This window comes from Oenanthe melanoleuca, chromosome 2 (assembly GCF_029582105.1).
Source record: "Oenanthe melanoleuca isolate GR-GAL-2019-014 chromosome 2, OMel1.0, whole genome shotgun sequence".
In the NCBI taxonomy this organism is placed as follows: domain Eukaryota; kingdom Metazoa; phylum Chordata; class Aves; order Passeriformes; family Muscicapidae; genus Oenanthe; species Oenanthe melanoleuca.
Window position 1 is genome coordinate 101,956,248 of NC_079335.1, and position 22,483 is coordinate 101,978,730.

The 22,483-nt window shown below is 38.1% G+C and overlaps 1 protein-coding gene across 3 annotated transcripts; it reads right to left on the reverse strand.

Moving 5' to 3' along the window:
• Nucleotides 1-84: 84 nt before the first annotated feature.
• NME8 (NME/NM23 family member 8) lies at nucleotides 85-21,702 on the reverse strand. 3 transcript variants are annotated; one of them, XM_056483186.1, is made up of 17 exons: nucleotides 21,560-21,702; nucleotides 20,627-20,684; nucleotides 19,536-19,572; nucleotides 19,385-19,442; nucleotides 18,346-18,452; nucleotides 17,246-17,317; nucleotides 16,124-16,240; nucleotides 15,156-15,219; nucleotides 13,862-13,941; nucleotides 12,569-12,661; nucleotides 11,065-11,210; nucleotides 9,618-9,796; nucleotides 8,390-8,534; nucleotides 6,223-6,327; nucleotides 5,362-5,513; nucleotides 921-1,065; nucleotides 85-335 (listed from the first exon to the last, which is right to left on the reverse strand). In XM_056483186.1, exons 1-17 carry the CDS (start codon nucleotides 21,594-21,596, stop codon nucleotides 113-115), a joined length of 1,818 nt encoding a protein of 605 aa, XP_056339161.1. In that variant the 5' UTR covers nucleotides 21,597-21,702; the 3' UTR covers nucleotides 85-112. The 3 variants fall into 3 exon arrangements, with proteins under 3 accessions (XP_056339161.1, XP_056339162.1, XP_056339163.1); XM_056483187.1 differs by having other exon boundaries at nucleotides 21,679-21,696; XM_056483188.1 differs by lacking the exon at nucleotides 21,560-21,702 and having other exon boundaries at nucleotides 13,862-13,938; nucleotides 20,627-20,681.
• Nucleotides 21,703-22,483: the final 781 nt, after the last annotated feature.

Genomic DNA, 22,483 nt, shown 5'->3' on the forward strand with positions numbered 1-22,483 from the left:
ACGGAGTATGAAGAAAAATAAGTGTGTTTATGTAGTCTTAAATATAGTTGTTGGGTAGACAATTGTATCTAATTACATGAATATCAATTTTCAGAGAGTTTCTCTTAATTGTTTAATCTGCATCCAGCTCTCCAAATGCAAGCTGAATGCTTCTCATTGCATGTTCTATATTAGATGATCCATGAACAGCATTAGACAAAATATCGTGTGCGAACTGAGCCCGAATTGATTCAGGACAGGTCTTCTTTGCCTCTTCTGGATCAGTTGGACCCATTAGTTGCCTCCACTCTTCCACAGCATTTTCCTTTGATAAGACCATTATTACTGATGGACCCCTGTAAAATCAATATAAAGAAACTGTTACAGTATTCTGAGATTTCTGAGATGCAGACTTAGCTTTAATGTCAGAGGTACCATGAAGGGTTCTAATAAGCATTGAACTATCTTAATTTTATTAAGCTGCTTAAATATTAAAATTTGTTTCTGCATGTTTTGTTTAAAGGAAAAGTCCAATATTTGAAAGCCAAAGAGATTATGATGATCAGATATTTGGATTTGGACTTCTTGTCCAAAAGACATTCTCACCCTGAAGCAAGACAATACATACTGTTTTTATCAGCTATACTAACAATATTATGAGGAAGATATTTGTCATGCATGAGGAGAAAAAGGATTCTATTGGGAAGCAGTTCCTTTCTAGGGAAAATAAAATCCAAAATGAAACTACCCATAAGTTTGAAAAGAATTGTAAATCTCCCTTTCAAAGGAAGAGTATTCTGTGCTAAAAGCCACTAAACTTGCCAGAAAGAGTGACAGGTTGTAAAATCCTTGCACCAGTTATGGTGTAGCATGTTTTTTTGGCACTATAGAAAGTGTGATGTCTACTTACATACCTCAGTACTGTAAACCAAGACACTTACTGTGTCATATAATTCACCAACTGTTCGAAAAAGGGTTTTCCTTTGTGATCCTTGTAAAACTGTTCAGCCATTTCACGAGTTAAAGCTTGTTCTTTTACCTTTGAGATGCTAAATCCAGCCTCTTTAACTTTTTTCATAATTTCATCTAGGAGAATAACAAACAAGCTCATTTTTGAGTGAAGTGGTTTAGATGCAACAAATGTAAACCCCATTTTAAAAATGTATACCCAAATTTTAAAAGTTTAAAATCTGGATTTTCACAAGAGGAGAAAATAGACACAAAAAAGCCAGTGATGAATTAGCATTAGAAAGACTACTGAAATTTGTTAGGACAGATAGAGGATTTATAAAGAGTGAAAGCAAACATCCCTAGGGCAAGATTCTGAATTGTACATAGCACTCTTTTTATTTTGATTTTTTTCCTCCTTATTCCCTTAGACTACCAGTAAGCACTTCCTAGCCAAGTGCCACTTCAGATTAGTTATGAGGCCCTGGATCCACAGAGTCATCCAGATGATTTAGATTATTTAGAAGAAAATTATCTGCCTAGTGAACCTCCCCATTACGATTCATCTGTCAGACAGTTCACCACTTCTTACATCAAAAAGAAAAGAAGGGTAGTCATAGTAGGTCACTCCCTTCTGAGGGGAACAGAGGGCCCCATATGTTGACTGGACCCATCCACAGAGAGGTGTGCTTCCTTCCTGGGGCCCAGGTAAGGGACATCAGTAAGAGACTCCCCGGACTGATTCAGCCCACTGATTATTACCCACTGTTGATACTCCAGTCTGACAGTGAGGAGATTGACAAGAGGAGTGTCAAGGCAATTATAAGGCACTTTAGGGCACTGGGACTAGTGGTTGACAGGACAGGGGAACAGGTAGTGTTTTCCTCAGTCCCCTTGTGCTTGAGATAAACAGTGAAAGAAATAGGAGAACTCACATCATTAAAAAGTGGCTCAAGGGTTGGTGTAATCGGCAAAATTTACTATTTTTTGATCATGGGACAGCTTTTACGGCACCTGGCCTGCTGGAACCAGATGGGATCTGTCTCTCAGTTAAGGGCAAAAGATTTTTAGCTCTTGAACTGGTGGATCTTGTTGAGAGGGCTTTAAACTAGGTTCGAAGGGGGAAGAGGATGCAGTTGGGCTGTCTAAAAGCAGGCCCAAGGGTGGTAAGCCTGAGCTAGAGGTGAAATCAGTGGCCTAGCTGAGGTGCATGTATACCAATACACACAGCATGGGTAATAAACAAAGAGCTGGAAGCCATGGTGCAACAGCAGAGCTTTGATGTAGTCGCTTTCACGGAAACGTGGTGGCATGACTCACATAGCTGGAGCACTGCACTGGATGGCTACAAGCTCTTCAGAAGAGAAAGGAAAGGGAGAAGAGGTGGAGGGGTAGCTCTTTATATTAGGGAGGCTTTTGATGCCATAGGTATTAAAACTAAAGATGATGGAGTTAAATGCCTATGGGTAAGAATTAAGGGTAAAACTAACAAGGCTGATATCTTACTGGGAATTTTTTATCGTCTACCCCACCAGGAAGAAGAGGTGGACAACTTTTTCTATGAGCAGCTAGATAATGTTTCAGGATCATCAGCCCTTATTCTTGTAGCTGAATTTAACCTGCCAGATATCTGCTGGGAACTTAATAAGCTGGAATAAAAAGGCAGTGCAGGAAATTTTTAGAGTGTGTGGAGGACAACATTTTGACACAGCTGGTGTGTGAGCCCACCAGGGGAGAGACTATGTTAGGCCTGTTGTTTGTAAATAGAGATGAGCTGGTGGGACATGTGGTGGGTGCAGGTTACCTGGAACATAATGATCATGAAATTATAGAGTCCTCGATATTTGGTGAAATCAGGAAGAACATCAGTAAGACTTTTACATTGGATTTCCGGAGGGCAGATTTTGGCCTGTTTAGGAGACTTATTACAAGAGTTTCCTGGGCAGCAGTATTTAAAATCAAACGAGTTCATGAAAGGTAGGTGTGCTTCAAAACAGAGGTCTTGAGGGCACAGGAAGAAACTGTCCCTCTGTGCTGAAAGGTGAGTTGACGAGGCAAAAGTCCAGCCTGGATGGGCAAGGAGGTTTTGGAGGAACTTAGGAATAAAAGAGGATGTATCATCTTTGGAGGGAGGGTCAGCTGTCTCGGGAAGTATTTAAGGGGGCTGCTAGAGCAGGTAGGAAAAAAATTAAGGAGGCTAGAGCTCTGTTTGAACTAAAATGGAGAGTTCTGTAAAGGATTATAAAAAATATTTCTACAAATATATTAATGGTAAAAGGATGGGTAAGTCCAGCCTTTGTTCATTTTTGAATGAGGGAGGAAACTTAGTAACTGTGGATGAGAAGAAGGCAGAGGTGCTAATGCCTTTGTCTCAGTCTTTACTGGGAAGATGGCTTGTCCTCAGGACAGCTGTCCTCCTGGGCAGGTAGATGGTGTCAGGGAGCAGAATGGTCCCCCTGTTATCCAGGAGGAGGCAGTCAGAGAACTGCTGAGATGCTCGGATATTCATAAATCTATGGGACCAGATGGGATCCACCCCAGGGTGATGAGGGAGCTGGCAGATGAGCTTGCAAAGACACTCTCCATCATTTACCAACAGACCTGGCACACTTGTGAGGCTCCAGATGACTGGAAGCTGGCCAATGTGACACCTATTCATAAAAAGGGTGGGAAGGAAGATCCTAGTAGTTATAGGTCAGTTAGCCTGACCTCTGTACCTGGTAAGGTTATGGAACAGTTTATACTGAGTGCCATCACACAGCACTTAGAGGATGTCCAGAGTATCAGACCCAGCCACCATGGGTTTAGGAGGGGCAGGTTGTGTTTAACCGACCTGATCTCATTTTACGACCAGGTGACCCAGCTGGTGGATGCAGGAAAGGCTGTGGATGTTGTGTACCTGGACTTCAGCAAGGCCTTTTGACACTGCCTCCTACAGCATACTCCTGGAAAAGCTGGCAGCCCATGGCTTGGACAGGAGCACTCTTTGTTGAGTTAAGAACTGGCTGAATGGCCAGGCCCAGAGTGTGGTGGTGAATGGTGCTGCATCCAGCAGGCTACCGGTCACCAGTGGTGTCCCCCAGGGGTCTGTGCTGGGGCCTGTTCTGTTTAGTATCTTTACTGATGACATGGATGAGGATATTGAGTCCTTTATTAGCAAATTTGCAGACGGCACTAATCTGGGAGCATGTGTCAATCCACTGGGAGGTAGGAGGGCCCTGCAGAGAGACGTGGAATGGTTAGATGGATGGGTAGAGTCCAATAGGATGAGGCTTAATAGGTCTAAGTGTCGAGTCCTCCATTTTGGCCACAATAACCCCCTGCAACATTATTGGCTGGGGACAGTGTGGCTGGATGGTGCCCAGGCAGAAAGGGACCTGACGGTAGTGGTTGACAGCCAGCCGAACAGGAGCCAGCAGTGTGCCCTGGTGGCCAAGAAGGCCAATGGCATCCTGGCCTGTATCAGGAATAGTGTGGCCAGCAGGAGCAGGGAGGTCATTCTTGCCCTGTACTTGGCACTGGTGAGGCCACACCTTGAGTACTGTGTCCAGTTCTGGGCCCCTCAGTTTAGGAAGGACGTTGAGATGCTTGAGCATGTTCAGAGAAGGGCAACAAGTCTGCTGGGGAGCTTGGAACACAAGGCCTGTGAGGAACAACTGAGGGAGCTAGGGTTGTTTTGCCTGGAGAAAAGGAGACTCAGAGGTGACCTTATCACTCTCTACAACTTCCTGGAAGGTGGCTGTAGTCAGGTGGGACTTGGTCTTTCACCAGGCAGCAACTGACAGAACTAGAGGACACAGTCTCAAGCTGCACCAGGAGAGATACAGTTTGGATATTAGGAAGAACATTTTCATGGAAAGAATGATAAAGTACTGGAATGGTCTGCCCAGGAAGATGGTGGAGTTTCCATCCCTGTATGTGTTTGAAAAAAGACTGGATGTGTTGCTCAGTGTCATGGTCTAGTTGAGGTGTTAGGGCATAGGCTAGACTCGATCTTGAGGGTCTCTTCCAGCCTAGCCATTTTGTGAATTCTGTAAATTCTATGAAGTTAAACCAAGAATGGGACTGCATCCTATTGAGTAATGACCCCTTTTGAGTCAGTAGAAATACCCATCTGAAATAAGTAATAGAAGTTTGGCAAGTGTCTCTCTCCTTTGGCTAATAAAGATTCTGGGCAGGCTGTCTGCAGAATTGCCTGGCCCTTAAACAGTTTAACTTAGCTAGGAATTCTCTTCAATTGACCACTGTTCTACTCAAGAAAGACCTATAGACAGTTTAAGCAAAAGAAGTGTCACATTTGAGATCTCGATCTGAATTATGCAAGCCATGTAAAAGCATTTCTCTGCAGAGAAAATGTGCATCAAAGAATCATAAGAATCTTTTGTAGAAATTATTACATCACTAGATATAGCCCATACTTTCTCAGTGCCTTACCTTTATGAGTCTTAGCAGCATCAGGTTTGATTAATGCAAAGGTTTGTTCCTTAGGAAAGAAGAATTCTAGTTCCTTCTGAGCATCGCTGGGTGTAGAACTTCCATGCAGCTGATTGATAGGTACATTTTCAATTGCATACTGTGCACGCAAACTAAGAGTCATTAAAAGAGTGAAGTTACTTAAAAGCATAGCCATTTTGAGATCTGAGCTATAGTTAGCCTTTACCCAGGGAATATAAATAAGTGTTGATCTGGAAATCTGAAATACAAACACCCTCCCTCCCAACACTCGTGCTGTTATATTCCAAAATATACCACTTATTTCTAAATGAAATGGCACTTCTGAGAGCAGCAGGTAAGATGATACCATTGCAGTTTCTTAGAGCAATGTGATGAGCATGTAGAATTAAGGTGTCTGTTTATAAAATGTATAGGAGAAACTTAGTCACAAATAAAATATTCTACTGATGCAGAGTTTTCAATAGGCTACAAGAAAATCATAGTGGTGGAAAATCATAATGGTGTTATTTCAAGAACACTTCTCCCTCCCCACCCCCCCCCCCCCCCCCATTAAGAATAGGTATTGCCAATATTTTTTCTCAGACTCACAGACTCAAGGGTTTCCCGTTCACTTCATTGCACTTTTTAAAACTCAGCTTTTAATTCTGTTTAGCAGTCATTACATCTAAAAAATGTTGTGGTTTCTATGTGTAATACACTAGTACTTCCAAGAAAAGCTTTAAAAACTCCAGAAATGCATATCTGTTTCCAGATGATGGCACTATAGTTACACTACTTGTAATGTGGAATGAGAGGAGGTATATGAAATGGTGAATGATGGTTAACTTCTGCAATTATTACCTCTCCGGATTTTCCTTAGCTTCTTCAAGAGTCTTTGGGCCTAGTAAATCTCTCCAGTGTGAGACAGCATTTTCTCGTGTTAGAGCCAATACAAGAGTTGGACCACTGTAAAAGAGGAAAAGTAACATTAAAAAAAAAATAAAATTAAACTCTTGTAGCTTTTAAAAAGTAATTTGATTATTGTCTTGGGATGACTTTATGATGCTTGTTTCCTCAAATCATCTGTTGGTGTTGAATATTGAGTTCTGCAACTTTAAGACTGCTTCCATGAGTGAGTGGGAAGAGAAAGAGGTGCAGAGTTTGTTATCAGAGACTGCACTTGCTCCCCTGCATTCTTCACACAGACCATGTTGTCTGCAGTGGACGGCAGGAAAGAGCTCCTCTTTGCTTTTAGTTAGTTTTTCTGGCTAGCTAAGGCAAAGGGGATCACCTGGACTGTGTTTTTTCGTTTTGTCTTGGAATTGTTCGAACCTACTCTGGACTGAAAACCCAGGGGAGAACTGGGAGCTTACACCTGTGTGCCACCTGGCCTGGCCTGGGCTGTGGCATTTCTCAGCACCGGAGGGACTGAGAACAGACTGAGTGAGCTGAGCTGCGACCCACGGAAGGGACTCTTCTGAGTGTGTCATCTCTTCGGAGCGGCAAGAGGTTTTGCTGTTTGATACTGTTCAATTTTGTGCTGGAAAGTGCTTCGTCAGTTAAATAAACAGGTTTTTTTCCACTTCTCTCTGAGGAAATATTTTTCCCCAAATCGGTTGAGGTCCCCCATTTGGAGGTTTCCACCCAAATTTGCCCTAAACCAAACAAATATTTATATATAGCCCAGACTAGGAAAATGATCCCTAGTATTGAAGGACCTTAAAACTTGTATGATTATTTAAACAGGTACAGGCTATAAAATCTTATTGGGCTTAAATATGAATTTAAATTGCAAAGTCACTGTGTTTCGTTACAATGGCAAGACAGAAAGACTAATCATGCCACAACTGTGTCCCAACTCCATATGAAAGCAATATCCAGACATGATTTATTTCTCTTCCCCAAGGTATCCAGCACATAGCCTGGTTGAAGATTTCAGAGGCCTCCTACAAACAACCTAAATGCAGCCTTTTTAGAGCATAAACTGTTTTCACTCAAATCAGTGGACTTGGCCACTAATACATCATACATACAGCAATATGGAGTAGGTAGTAACTTTTTGTCTTAGGTTGCAATACAAGATGTGGCCAAAAGTATGTATTCTATAACCATCTGTTGAAACCAGGTGGGGCAGTCATATTTATCTTTTCCATAACCCATCCTTCCTCCAGAAAGTCCTGCTGTATGACTAATAAAATTACATCATTTCACTGGGAGATGCTCCAGCCAAGGGGAGGACCAAGCCTTTCCTACCTTGATAAAAACTGAGACATGGAACACCAAAGTAGCCTTCTTTCCACTGGATTCCAGAAGAAAGCTGGACCTTTCCACATCATCATCGGACCTTTGGAGGAAAACTGAACCCTTCTACAGGATGACTGCTTCAACTGAACCACATCTGTCACTCCAGGAGGACTGTAGCCGTCATTTAATCAGACTGCTGCCAAAACCCTGACTGATGGGGTGTCAGGCTGTATTCTGACTCTGTCAGTGTTTTGGGATTGTTCTTTGCAATATTGTATTTCTATTTTAATTTTCCTAGTAAAGAACTATTACTTCTATTTCCCATATTTTTGCCTGAGAGCCCCTTAATTTCAAAATTCTAATAATTTGGAGGGAAGGGGTTTACATTCTCAATTTAAAACAGAGGCTCCTGCCTTTCTTAGCAGACACCAAACCAGGATGCTTTTAAAAGCTTGGGGTCTTTTATTTGTTGTACTTGGAAATTATTCCATTATCTGCAGTTATCTGTTCCTGTTTCATTTTTCATAAACTTTTAGACACATGTGTATCTTGAAACCATGTATTATCCAACATCAGGTTGGATGGGACTGTGAGCAACCTATCCAGGTGGAAGGTGTCCCTGCTCATGGCAGCAGGTTGGAACTAGATGGGCAATAATGATCCCTTCCAACCTAAACCATTCTGCGCATCTATGATTCAATATTTATTTAATGTGAAAATTTAAGTATTATCTGATTCTATATAGATTCTATAGATTTACATTCTCCTTTTTCATTCAACATACCTGGTCATTTGCTCTAGAAGGACTGGGAAGTAGTCTTGATCTACATGTTCTTTGTAAAATGTACGAACTTGTTCCTCAGATAGAATTATTTCTTTCTGCATTGCTATTTGGAAACCGTCATTCTTTATTCTTTGCATGATGGAATCTGTTAAAAATATTGAAATAATGCTAAATTGCCATCCATTCATTCACCTGCATGCTTGTAGAGAAATGACACCAACTTTTCAATGATAATGTTACATTTTATGGGTGAATTTGTTTCCTAAATAAAGAAAAGGAAACTAATTTAAAGCAACTGCTAGGAGGCATCACTAGTGCCTGGACACTGAGAAAACTGATCCTCATGATCTTTAAGCATTCTCTTGCTTAAAAAACCTCAGTAGGAATTCCTGACAGAGAAATATGATACATGTTACTAGCAGCAAAAGAAGGTCTAAGGAATTTGAATAGGTAAAATGTTTATTTAATTAAGTCTTACAAGACCACATGGGTAAGTAAGCAGTATTTGGCAAAAGTCAAAATTAGTGTGTAATTACCTAAACATAAACTGCAGAACTGCTGCTCTAAGCAACATGCTGGACAGCCATAAGGAAAATAAATTCACAGGGAAAGATCAAAATTGTAGTCTTTCAACTCTACACGTAAGTTAGCTCAAGTACAGGGATTCTTAAGTTACAAATAAAAATACTATCTGAAATCTAGGAAGAAATGTAAATATATGACTGAGAAGGAAACTTGTTTGTATGAAGCTCCATGTAATAGATTTTTTTAATTTAATCTCTAAAAACACTGTTTAGAACTGCCCTTGAGCAGCATTGCCTCATGCAGGATAGAGTGTCATGGATTGGATATTTTTCCCCTTGCTACTGATCTATCTTGAGCCTGCTATTCAAGAATATCATCTGCTTCATTATGGTGAGAAATCTAGTCCCCTACACTACATTTGAAAATATGAGCTTCTCTGAGAGATCTTCTAGAAATATTCCATCTACAGAATTTCTTGAAAAATTAACCAAAGATCAATATATCATTGACATTTGCATTCTCAATATATGAAAAACATTAACCTCACAACTTCATTCCAGACAAAGATTACTGCTGGCCTAATGGTGGAGAGACAGTATAACCTAAAAACTTACTAATAAATTAGTTAGAATTTATAATTCAAAATTCAAAATATGAGAATATTTGCATACCCTTGATAGAAAATACAGTTATTAACACTTACCTCGCCTTTCCTTCAAGAGACTAGGTCTTATTATGGCCAAAGTCCTTTCAACGTGTTGTTCTACCTTATTTATATGAAAATTTGGGAAAAAGAAGGCAAGCTGTCTGCTGGCATCTTCAACACTGTCTTGCACGTCACATAAATTTACCAGACTCTCAGTTTCTGTGAGTCCTGGCAACCTGATGAAACATGAAGTCATACAGTATTTAAGTCACTGCTTAGTGTTAACAAGCTGACTTACTGAAGACTTTCTTAAAATTTAGTGAAACATAAGAATAGAATGCAAAACTAAGTTTTTATTAAATTCAGATTGATGAGTAAAGTAACATTTCTGAAAAGAGAATTATTAATCTTCTCAAAAAGTGCCTGATTATGTGCTCTGAAGGAGAAATCTCAGCCAGGCTGCTTTAACAATTCCCCTCTAGCTTATCCAAAATAATTTCTCTGTTACTGAGACAGAATTACTATTGACAAGTGTACAGTGAATGATCAATAGAAGTCTTGTGCTTCATTCATGCACAGCATGATCATCAAAATGATAGCACTACAGAGTTGTTGATAACTTCTCATTGTTTCTTGCCTGTTTGTTTAGCTGTGTAAATAAAATCCCTCTTGGCCACTTGTAGAAAATGCAGTATTCTCCAGCTGCACTAAAATAAGGCAGAAAGGGATGCAGCAGGCATGAACAAAAAAGTCAATTACTTCAACAAATTATTTCCCAGACAAAGCATTTAAGCTCATGTTGCTTTAGGTAAATATTTAGTGTAAATATAAAATTTAATCCGATATTTGAATTTTTGTGAAATTCAACAATTTCTGCTGTCTGAGGCTGTGTATACAACTACCAATCTTAAAATTTTCTACAAACCCTTGGCATAGAAGAAAAACACACATTTCAAGATACCATGGTTGTGAACAGCTAATCCTTACAAATTTTTTTGTATCTTTAAGCAGGGTGGGGACAAACCCCAGTACCATTCCCCTTCTCTGCTGGCTTTTACAGTGTTCCCAGGGAGAAGAGCATGCCTCAGTTGTTCCCTGGTCTACCTGGGCCCTATGTACAGCTTGCCAAGAAACACAGGAGAAAACATGGGAAAGAGTGCAACCTTCAATTGGCAGTGCAGTCAGTCCCCGGGGATGGGTGAACTAGAATTGCAAGGACTACGTCAGCTTTGAAGTGTATCATTGTTCCCATTGTTCTGAGAACCCATTGAAGAGATCAATGATCTTGGCTTGTCATCTTTAACTAGGAAGCAAGGAATTTCTGAATTCCCATGAGAACTGGGGTTACATCTCTAGTAGTGGTCCTGTGTAGGTGATGAACTCTGCCTGCTCCCTGGACCTGCACACATGGGCACATCTGTGTCTGTAGGAACACATGCCTTGGTTTATGATGTGCTCTGAACACTGTGACTGAATCACAGGACCCATTTTCACTGGTACTTACTTGACTGGCTCTTCAGGCTCACCAGACTCACTTGTTTTGTGTAGTTCTTTCCATTGAGGAATAGCATCAGTTGCTTCTTTTTTAGTGATTATCAAAACATGGCATGGTCCACTCATCATGAATTGAACAAATGCGTCAAAGTCAGGCTAAAAAACATAATTCCCCGCCACCCCCCCCGCCCCATGAATTGCAGGAATTCTAAGTTTGTCATACATGATAAAATCTGGAAAGAAAAAAAAAATTTTATATATATATATATATATATATATATATATATATATATATATATATATATATATATATAATATTGTGTTGGGTTGATGTGGCCAGAAATGTGTATTCTACCACCATCTGTTGAAGCTGGGTGGGGTAGTGATTCCATATCTCCGTGGCACATATTATTGGCTAATGGGCCATCTTTAAGACTGAGTGGGGCAATCATCTTTATCTTTTCCACAACACATCCTCCTCCAGGATGATGAGCCAGTAAGTCCTACTGTATGACTGATAAAATTACATCATCCCATTGAGAGATGCTCCAGTCAGGGGGAGGAGCCAAGTCTTTCCTACCTAAATAAAAAAACTGAGATTTTGGACAGCAAGATACAGCCTTTCCACTGGATTCCAGAGGAAAACCGGACCTTTTCCACATCATCCCTGGACCTTCAGAGGGAAATTGCACACTTCTACAGGACCACTGCTTCAGCTAAATCACATCTGCCACTGCAGGAGGATGGTAGCCACCATTTAATTGGACTGCTACCAACATCCTGACTGACAGGGTGTCAGGTTGTATTCTGACTCTGTCAGGGTTGGGATTGTTCTTTGTAATACTGCATTTCTATTTTAATTTTCCTAATAAAGAACTGTTATTCCTAATTCCCATATCTTTGCCTGAAAGCCCCTTAATTTCAAAATTATAATAATAATTTGGAGGGAGGGGGTTTACATTCTCCATTTCAAAGAGAAGCTTCTGCCTTTATTGGCAAACACCTGTCCTTCAAATCGAGACAAAAATGTAGTATCCCTTATTTTCTGGCTGGAAAAATGGAAAAATATATGTCAAATAGATACTGTCATATAGGTTGAGGAATTGCAGAAATCATCTATACAGCACCCTAATTTTCTTTCCTACGAAGGTCACTGGTCCTGTCATAACATGTTTTAAAATCACTATAATTTTATTTTGATAAATAGTGTTATAAATTAGCTCCTTGTCTAAGGATCATGCACATTTAGATAACAGAAAGAAGAATAAATTCTTTTACTATTTAATTTGGGGTCAGTTTAATTTTGTTGGAATATTAAATTACTACATAGTGATATTTATATGAGTGAGAGAAAGAAAAGGGAGAGAGACTATCTCTTTTTATATGTACTAAATCTACATTATTTCAGTTTTTCAATATACCTAAAATTTACCATGCAGAGATTTGCAAGCATACCTGATAGCAATTATATGTTTTACCTGTTCCTTTCATTTAGGTTTTTAGTTTGTTTTTACCTCTTCTTTATTCCGGGCATAAAATACTCTGATTTGCTCTTCAGTAAGCATTCTCTCCTCTGCGGCTTTAATGTCAAATCCTGCATTTTTAATCTGCAATTATTTGGTTATTACTCACGGGCATTTGAAAACGGATACATACAAAATCATATGTTGTTGTAAATCTAAAGATTGATTGGTTTTGGAAGCTATCCTAAATTTTAAATTCTCTGAAATATTCAGAATATAACTGCTATCTTTGCCTAAACTGAACTTCCAGCCTTTCAAAGCATTTCACTAAATTCAAGATTACAATACCCTTAAGTTAAAATTTGTGAAAAAATATAGTACAGTTCAATGTACATTCATTCAATAGTTAATAATCCCTTTTATTTCACATTGATCCTTTGGATCACTGTGAGTGGTTAAGATGCAACTCATGTTGCAAGATATTATAAATTATATTATAGCCATAGCAGTCACTTAAATGTATTCTTGTTAACTGTTATATTAGGCTAAAAACATGGCTTTAGAAACAGCAAATAAAAAGACCTGAATCTAACTTATGATTTTCTGTTTCAAACTAGGTTACTGCACTAAATACAAGCACTTGTGAGTACATGACTTGCATCAAAGTTCACAGTCCATTGGTATGAGGTTTCTACCATATACTGATGTTTTAACAGCAAAGGCAGTATTCAGCCCCAGTACTGATGATACACCAATATTAACCTGTGTACCAGCACTTAGCCCTTTAAAAGCCCCTGTGGTGCTGCTGAGTGTTTTCAGCCTTCCCCGACAAGGCTGGCTGTGAAACCAGTGTTGGAAAACACACTTCAAGAGCCAGGTAGTGGCTGCTCCAGCTAAATTGTTTTCAAGTACTACCTTATTTTTTTTTGCCTTTCTGAGCTTCTTTCCTTTCCAGCTAAGGTAGGATAATTGCAGAAACAATATATAACACTCTGATTCCCTTTCCTGCAACGGTCACTGTCCCTGTCACAACACATAAAAATTCTTCTATTTTGGTCCTGATATATATTGTTATAAGCAATTTTTTTTTCTTTTTTTTGTGTTTTTTTTTTTTTTGGTAACAGAAGCAATATGAATCAATGTCTAACCTCTCTCAGCACACAATTTTAAAACAGTAGTATAAATTTGAATGTCATATTATTTCAGGTAAAAATTATTGGCCTTTTATCACCCTTAGCAGAGAAGTTTTATCAGCTTCTGTTCCAAAGTCTGGGCATAAATTAGGATTTACTAATATGCCTCCTAAATGAATAGAATGAATGAATATTTTAAAATTCTCTCTACCTTTTTTTTAATTTCTTCTACACGGCCTGATAAAACATCATCAGGTTTTATAATTCCAACAGAGTAAGTGAGTACTTCTTCTGAAAAAAGGAAAAAATAATGTTCTAAGTAATGCATTCAGCAAAATTAAGGGGATCGTCTTTACTGGACCTGAAGTTTACATTTAAGCATTTGACTGTAACTCAGAGTAAAAAAAAAACATAAGAATTTCAAATAATGATAATAGGAAACAGCAGTATTATTACCAATACCAGAAACACTTAAGGATCTGCATGTGTTAGGGAAAATATTACTGCCAAATATTAATATATTACATATATTATATTAATATATTACAGTGTCTGAGAGATCCTCTAACCTGAAGCTGAAACTGAGCTAAAGCCCTGTTTTCTGTTCTTCTATCATGTTTAGGTTCTGGGGATTAATGTGAAGTCTGTAGATAGTTGCTAAATGATAGTACTTTCCTTCTAGGTCTCCCAGGGTTTATAAGAAAACATATAGGCTAAAGCTGAGGTCAGGAATATGCCAGTTGAATGATACAATTAAAAAAAAAACCAACAAAACATGAAGAGGAAGGAAAAGGGATGCTATGACTGTGATCTAATGCCTCACACAGAGAAAAAGAGTGCAAGATCAAGAAGAGGGAAAGGATGGAGAAGTTTTTTCATCTCAGGGTTGTAGAATGGCATTCTCTGCACAGATGAAGCAGTAGGAACATTCAGTAGCCACAGATAACAATAAAAATAGAAAATATGTAGGTCTCAGCTAATGAAAAGCCTGAGATAAATCATAGACAGGACTTTCAAACAGGATGGTGCTTATTTTTCAATCTTTTTGGAAGCTTATCCTGCTGCTGTGGATTTATGTTCTTCTTTAAATCTGTTATTAATCTAATCTGGTGAAAGAGTAATCTGAGGTAGAAGGCATGCCATTGCTTCACAGATTAACTCTTCTAGTCCTCTCAGGTTGGCTTCATTTTAGTATTCCACCTCAACAGAAGTACACAGCTCACACAGGAACTGTGTAGAAGTGACTTTCAGGCCTTAACTTTACACATGAAAATTCCCTGACACATATAATGTCTGTCTAAAGTCTGAAGGTTCTCAGACTGGGGGTGAAAATATTGATGACAGTCCAATATATTAATTCCTTACAGAAGAAAGCTCATTCATAGCATTTCATTAACGCAACCAAAGGAAGGTGTATTAGTGCTGGACGTAGACAATTATAAATGAAAATGCATTTGTTTTCTTTCATTCTGTTAGCATTTCTAAAATAAATCAAATATATTTACCCTCCTCTACAGCCTCCTCATCAGACCCTTCTGATGAACCTTCTTGAAAAACAAGTTCTTCTACCTAAGTTAATTGCAAATGCAGTAAAAGTACATCACCAGTGCAAAAATAAAGTCACCAAACATAGCTGTCACATCTATACAACACATTTATCTTAATGTAAGAATGAATTTCCTACCCTGGAAAACAAGCAGTTCTAAGAAAGGCCTTTGGTTGGTCTGACTTTCCTTAACTGAATTTCAGTTTGTTAAAAAGCTCTTTTTACTATGATTTATTTCATCTCCATTTTAACAAAATAAGCAATGAGACATGAGTATTTCCCATGTCTTTGTTTCATATGATGCATATATATTAAAAATACTTAGCCTGAAAGAAAAAGATTACTAAAACATTTATGAGCTAGTAGCATTTTGTCTGTCTCTCCATTTCTTACATTGCTAGACTAACCTGTAAATTTGTTAAGTTTTTATAAGATACCATAGTAGAAATTTGGGGGTTCTGAGGAGAACAAGCATCAAGGGAGGATTAACTTTCCAGGCTTCACTACTACTGTGAATTCCAGCTGTGGGATCTTTCACAGTGCAGGTTATTGAGGTCCTCATGTTACCTGGAAGTCAGGAGTCAAAAGTGATGTAATATATTTGTTGAATGGCCTTTGTTTTTAGTAGCGAACTGGATTCATTAAGTACAGAGCAATCCCCATGGTTTTGAGCAAACTGATCTAGTGAAAGGTGAGACTGCCTGTGGCAGGAGGGGTTAGACTAGATGATCCTTAGAAGTGCCTTAGAACCCAGATAATTTTACTTGATTAAAATAAAAAAAAAGTGCATCATCTATGTTATTGTTCATTGTTAGGACAAAAATATGAAAAATTAAACATTATCTAAACACTATCATAGACATTTAGAGAAACAGTGTAAGTGTAATAAAAATACACGTTTATGCGTAAGTATCTGGTTTGTGTTACCTCAGCACGTTCCTTCACTCCAGCTGCAATTTCCCTCTCTTCTTGCACTAACTCTATTACTGTCTTAGTTATGAGAGGAGCATTTACACCTTTCACCAGTGCAAGAATTTTACCATGCTGTAGAAGAGAAAATAACACTCTCAGTGAGTTTTCACCACTTAATTTACACATTTACTTGAATTTTTGAAACATGCAATATCTTGGCTATTTTTTCCAGCTGCAGGATAATTTCCTATGCCCTATGAAGGGAATACCAAAGCTACTACTGGCTCTATTATTTCAGAATGAAATTTTTGTGCATTTAATTCCTTGCTTCCTTCTTTACTAAATTTTCCCTGTTTATTTCTAGGCTCAATACTCATAATACATTTGGAAGCAAATGCAAATATGGATTTTACTTGTTCTTAATTTCTTTAACATAGAGTTTTCTGTCTTTTTTTGTGTGCATGTGTGACTTTTCAGTGCATTCTCTACCACATTCAGATGCACAGGAGTGAAGCTAATGATGACCAAAAATACTGCTAACATTTCTAGACAGCATTCAGATTCAAACCAGAAAGTGTCCTGAAAGTATCATTATTCTTGGTCTCTGCTTATGGAAATTAAAATCTTGCCACCCTCAAGTTAAAACAATCCCCACCTCTTCTTAAGTGAGCAATGCACTGCAGCTGTATCCTAGGAGAACCAGCTTTCTGTGTCCATCAGTGAGAGATAATAAATATATGGTTAATTGCTGTGGTTACTCAAGTATGGAAACACTTACTTGTTGTCTTAAGAACCTTATAATGCCATGAAAAGTAAACTCTCTGCGATGAAAAGTGTGCATAAAATAATCATTTCAGTGTAACCACATGCAGGCACTCTATGTAAGGCAAACCTGGAAAACATACCTGGATTTCTCACTAACTACCAAAACAGTGACTACCACAATTCTTTCGTGACTGTATGTGCAGCACACAAGCATGGGAAAGAGCTCAAGCAAACAACATCAGATAGTACCATCCTACATAGTGTAAAATGTAAAGATAGGATTTATACAGCTTCACATCTATTTTAAAATCTGTTGAAAAGTTAAGGCAGAAGTAGGCAGCATATTAAAAGAAACTGATGGGATGTACTTACAATACTAAAAAGAAACACAGGTTCACAACTCCTCCTAAATGGTTTCAGAGTTTCGATGCTGTCAGCTTCTGCCTGAAGTCAGACAAAAAAATTATTTGCTTACATAAATGTGTATGCATATGCATATGTAAAGAAAACCTTTCTACTCACAGGAAAATTCCACTTTGCAACTTTGGTGTTGCAAACTCAAACTGCAGTCCTAAATGCGATGAAGAAATAACTGTTTCGGTAACATGGGATTGTCCTCCCTTTGTATTTCAGCAATTAATAATGGAAAAATATCTTATCTTGATACTATTTTCTCATGGAGGATATAATAACACCTATAAATGAAGAAGTAGCCCATGAAGTCTTGATGGAAGAGATTATCCAGTGTATTAATTTTTTTTGGTGAAAATTGGTCAACTGCATGAAAGCATGTGAGATAGCCTCAGAACATAACTCTCTGCCTTTTTCATGTAAAAAAAATTCAGGTGTTTTCTGGAAAGTTCTTTCATTGTGGAATTTTAAGTTTTCACTAACAGAAAAAAGGATGAACTTGGTCAATATCTTGGATAAACTGAGTCTGTGAAACATGTTTATCTACTTTAAATATGAGATATAATATACTCACACATATATATATGTATATATATATACTGCTAGTGGAAACAATTATTTTTACTACTACAGTTTTGTGATTTTTTAAAATTTTTCCCCATTTTTGTTTTCTTAAAAATGAAATACCAGATAACATTTGCAAAAAATGATGCAACAGTTTTTCACGGATATAAGAATTTTAAATGAAATGGTTCATAATGCAGAGACCTAAAACTAAAAGTCATATTGTCTGGCTTTTGAATATTTCTGCAATCTCATCAAGGAAAACAAAAGTTGTGGGATATCAGCTCTTTTTTTATTATAGCTTCTTATATATTTATTGCCATTTCTAGTCCACCTCTAAACAAAGTCTTATGAGGATAAATGCAGGGAAAGCAACCAGGCCAAAATTATGGCAACTCAGTTTAACGACAGTAAAATGAAAGTTCTGGATATGCAAATCAGAAGATATATTTAAATCAAAATGTAAATATAATCACATACAGGTTTTGTGTCCTTACCACGGCAAACTGTAGGATATTGTCTTCACTGAAGTCATTCATTAGTTTTCTGAATAAATTCAGCACAGCTTTGCAAGGACCACACCAAGATTGATACACATCTATTACTAAAATGTAATAGTTTAGAATTACAAACAGATGACTTGAGGAACTTATAAAATGAGACATTTATGTTTGGGTTGAAATGTACTGGGAAGACATGCACATGGCTCTTTCAGTCCTCTTCTAGTCAATGAATGTATTATGAATACATCAATGGATTCAGTGGATGCATTGGTGAATACATACTCTCTAATTTTAATTACTTTTAACATTGGAAACCTACTTCAGAATACTATTTGAGATTATTAATCCCAATAGCAACTTTTCTCTCATATTCCTTTTCCTTTTATTTTCTCCTCTTTGTTTCCCACTGTCGGTTTTTATTCTTATCTAGACCTTTATTCTACTGCATTTTCACTTCCCTGAGCCTTTGCCCATTACTATCCCTCTGTAGATATGATCCTGTTACAGATTTGTTCCTTTTACCAAAAACCAGTTCCTACAAGACATAGGAGAAATAGTTATTGGACTAAGTGAACTGAAAACTGGGAATAATGCATGCCATAAAACATGCACTCTCTAGAATGCTACAGTAATTATTTAGTCTGTGCAAGATTTTACACACAGAAGCATCCAACTCCCTACCATGAAGAATAACGTACTGGAAATATATTTTCTAAACATTGGTGCATATATAAAAATAAAATTTAGATAAATATTATTTGAATGACTATTTATCATATAAGATGCTGCATATTCGAAATTGTAATCTATTATCTTAAAAGTATTTTTCAACTGAATTCTATGAATTCTATGATTCAATGACTCCATGATACACCTTTATAAATATATATATTTATAAATATATATTACTGTGGCCTTTCTTTAAAAGATATGACCATAGTCTTCTAGAATATCTGTCAGAGATAATAAATAAATATGAAAACTCGCACATATGTCCATGAAAGAATAAAAAGAAAATATTGGCTGTTAATACCTACTATACCCTTTGTCAGCAGCATTTCATCCCACTGGTTTTGATTGCTTATTATGGTCTGAAACAAAATTAATTAACATTTTAACATTCTAAAAAGGCAGAAAAAGCATCTATTTCTCTCTAAAATTGAGTAAGTAATTAGGATTTATACCTGCATCTGGATTTCTTTCTTCTTGCCTGCCATTTCCCTGTGATTATAGGAACAATATTAAAATCCAAAGCAGTTTTAAAGCTTTTTAAAAGACCAAATGATATACAGAACTGATTTTGATGGTTCTTAAAGTATCACTGCCTTCTGATTCCCTCAGCATTTGACTCAACATAAGCCCTTGCAATGATGGTAATTAATACTCCACTTTGGAATTCTGTGCAGAAATACACAGCTTGTTTGCAAAATCCACATGGCACAAGAAACAGAAGAAAATTTAGTATCTTAATGTGTTAGGATGTGCAAAACTTTTGACCTCAATAATCTTTCAAGCTTATAATCACTATGCTCAGAATAGCCACAGGCACTTTAATGGGATGACAGCTGCTGTAACACTGGACCATTTCAGAAAAATATTGATTAAAGAGCTTCAACTGTAATGACATCAGATCAGTCTTCCTGTCTGCTGAGATACATAAAAAGCAATGACATAATTTTGCTCCATAACTAAACTTCCAAAATGAACCCTGGTGCATTCATCATTCTGTCATTAATAAATAATGTCCGTCATATATTTATGGTAGGCAACTAACTGTGAACTGGACAGAACAGTGATCTCAGTTGAGATACATATGTGGATGGAGTTTGACTTCAACTTGAGTTTTCAGAGTTCTTGGTTAAGATGGTGGTCTTTGCCTCAGGGAAAATGATAGTGCCTTGATGATTGTGACCTCCTCTGGCACTGTCATTTGAGAAACCAACCAGCAAATATGTCCAGGGTTTGAACTATACTGATACACTATCCTGATACACTCACAAAAACTGTTCCCTTCAGATCGCAGATTGAGGCATAGAAGACATTATGAGAGCTCATACCCTCATGCTTGTTTCACATTTCATGTAAAAGTGTTAACGATTAAAATTTTAAATGCAGGCTTTCTTCAAATCCTTAAAACCAGATGGTGGTACAAAGCATGGCATTAATTTCTATCCTTTAAAGACTCCATGGAGATGATGCTGGCTACTGACACTAGAGGCAACTGGCAGGTAAAAATATGTCATATTAGTAGGAAACCTTCATCAAATTAACCTACCTTTCGTTTTTACCTTCTGTCACTGAGCAATGGCAATCAATTCTTTGCAAGATCAGTTCTGCAAAACATAATACATGAAAATGGTCTATACATCCCAATTGTTCTACATGCTCTCAAACTAAAAATATGCAGTCATACACAACCAGATGGCAAGGCAAAGCACTGCAGAACAGACACGTGCTGCTGTATGAAAATATACAAATGTGCACATTAGTCTGGCATAGTAGCTGTATGTGACAGACAAGTGAAGGCTACACGTGACATATATACTTTTAAATAAAATTTTCACATAACATTCTCTCAGCAATGCAGGCAGTATTATACTGATTAAACCTGAACAGATAGGCATGTTTTTTCCTTTGTCTGTGATACGGTCAACATGCTTCTTTAACTTTGACAAAAGGCATTTTTCGATCCACACTCCATCGTGGATGTGCAAATTTTGCATCTCTTACTGCACTCTTTACAATCAAAACTGCTTCCTTGAACTGGCCAGATATAAAAATAGACCTGGGTGCACACTCAGATACGCTAAGTGATATTCACACAGTGAATACACAAACTGATTTTTAAATACTCACAGTCTTTGCAGATAACCGTTCAACATCTTAGCACAAACCCTCATCACACATATACATGAAGATACCTAAGCATTTGTGAGATTTTGACATGCTGCTGTGTATAGGTATGTGCATGTAGACACATAACACCTGAGCATAATAACATCTTATGTGTGACACTGGATCCTTGTAAGTTCCTAGGTGGCACTCTGGTGGCTCATCTTCCCACACACACATACACACACAAACACACACACACACACCGAGAAAAATGTGTAAGTGAACAAATGCATAGACACACAGGCCAGTTTAGGGCCAGCAGCACTCCACACCAGATGTTGTAACCAGGAAGAGCTCCCAGACACTCATATACCCTGTGGTTTGATATACACCCTCCACCGTAAGCACATCACAGCACAATGGCTTGGGTACCACTCTGCCCTGAGGTGAGAGTCCACTCAGGAACACACAGGCCCCCCAGCCCACTTGCACCTATACTGGAGTAGCCACTTGCCTGGGGACACTCTGTGGCCACCCAACTGCTGCCCCTCAACGGTCTTAACGTCCTCTCCCATCCTTTACCCAGCCCAGCTCTATCTCTGCTCCATCTCAAAGGGTCATTTTTTCCCCCTCACTCTCTTTTATCAGTCTGGGGTTGACATGGCACTGGCGACTGAGATACAGGCATGCTGAGAGGGAATTGGAGGGGGCTGGGGAATGAAAGGTTGGTAGGAAGCCTCACCATTCCCTCTGTTTTCTTTACCCTAGGGAGAGTCAACCTTTTCCCTTTAACATGTGAGAAAATTAGTCTTGGCACCTAATTAGAGATCTGCCATCACTCTGTCTTACTTGCAAATTGTGAGACAGCGGAGGCTAAAAGAGGAAGATTTTAGTGGAGGTTATGGTGACCAAAAGAGGGTCTCGAAAGCCTAATAGTGGCATCTATGCTCATGCACTACCAGTGCAGGTCTGTCATCACACTGGTACAGAAAAAAGTTATCATTTTTAAGATGTACATTTGCATTGTAGCAGACCCCAAAAAGTTCACGGTAGACAAAGGCAAAATTTATTTATACACATAGAAAGCACAATTGGTCCAGAGTACAGTGGGGCTATTTTCATGCATTAACTCTTACAGGCATCATAAATAGTAGGAATTTCTTTGTGAAGGTAAAGGCTTGAGAATGTTCACAAATAAAATATTGGTGTCTGTAAACTGCACACATCACATATGCATGTTGTTACAGAACTATAAATTGGCTTTGCATCCAATTTATTTTTGAAACCTTGCCCGGGC

Bases quoted from the DNA above. Each gene is read 5' to 3' on its own strand.
- NME8 (XM_056483186.1), bottom strand. From the start codon at position 21,596: ATGTGCTTACGGTGGAGGGTGTATATCAAACCACAGG. The intron at 15,220-16,123 runs GTAACACAAACC...CAATTAACTTAG, and splicing joins GAGTGAAGGAACGTGCTGAG to GTAGAAGAACTTGTTTTTCA. The intron at 8,535-9,617 runs GTAAGTGTTAAT...TATTTTTAACAG, and splicing joins TCTCTTGAAGGAAAGGCGAG to ATTCCATCATGCAAAGAATA.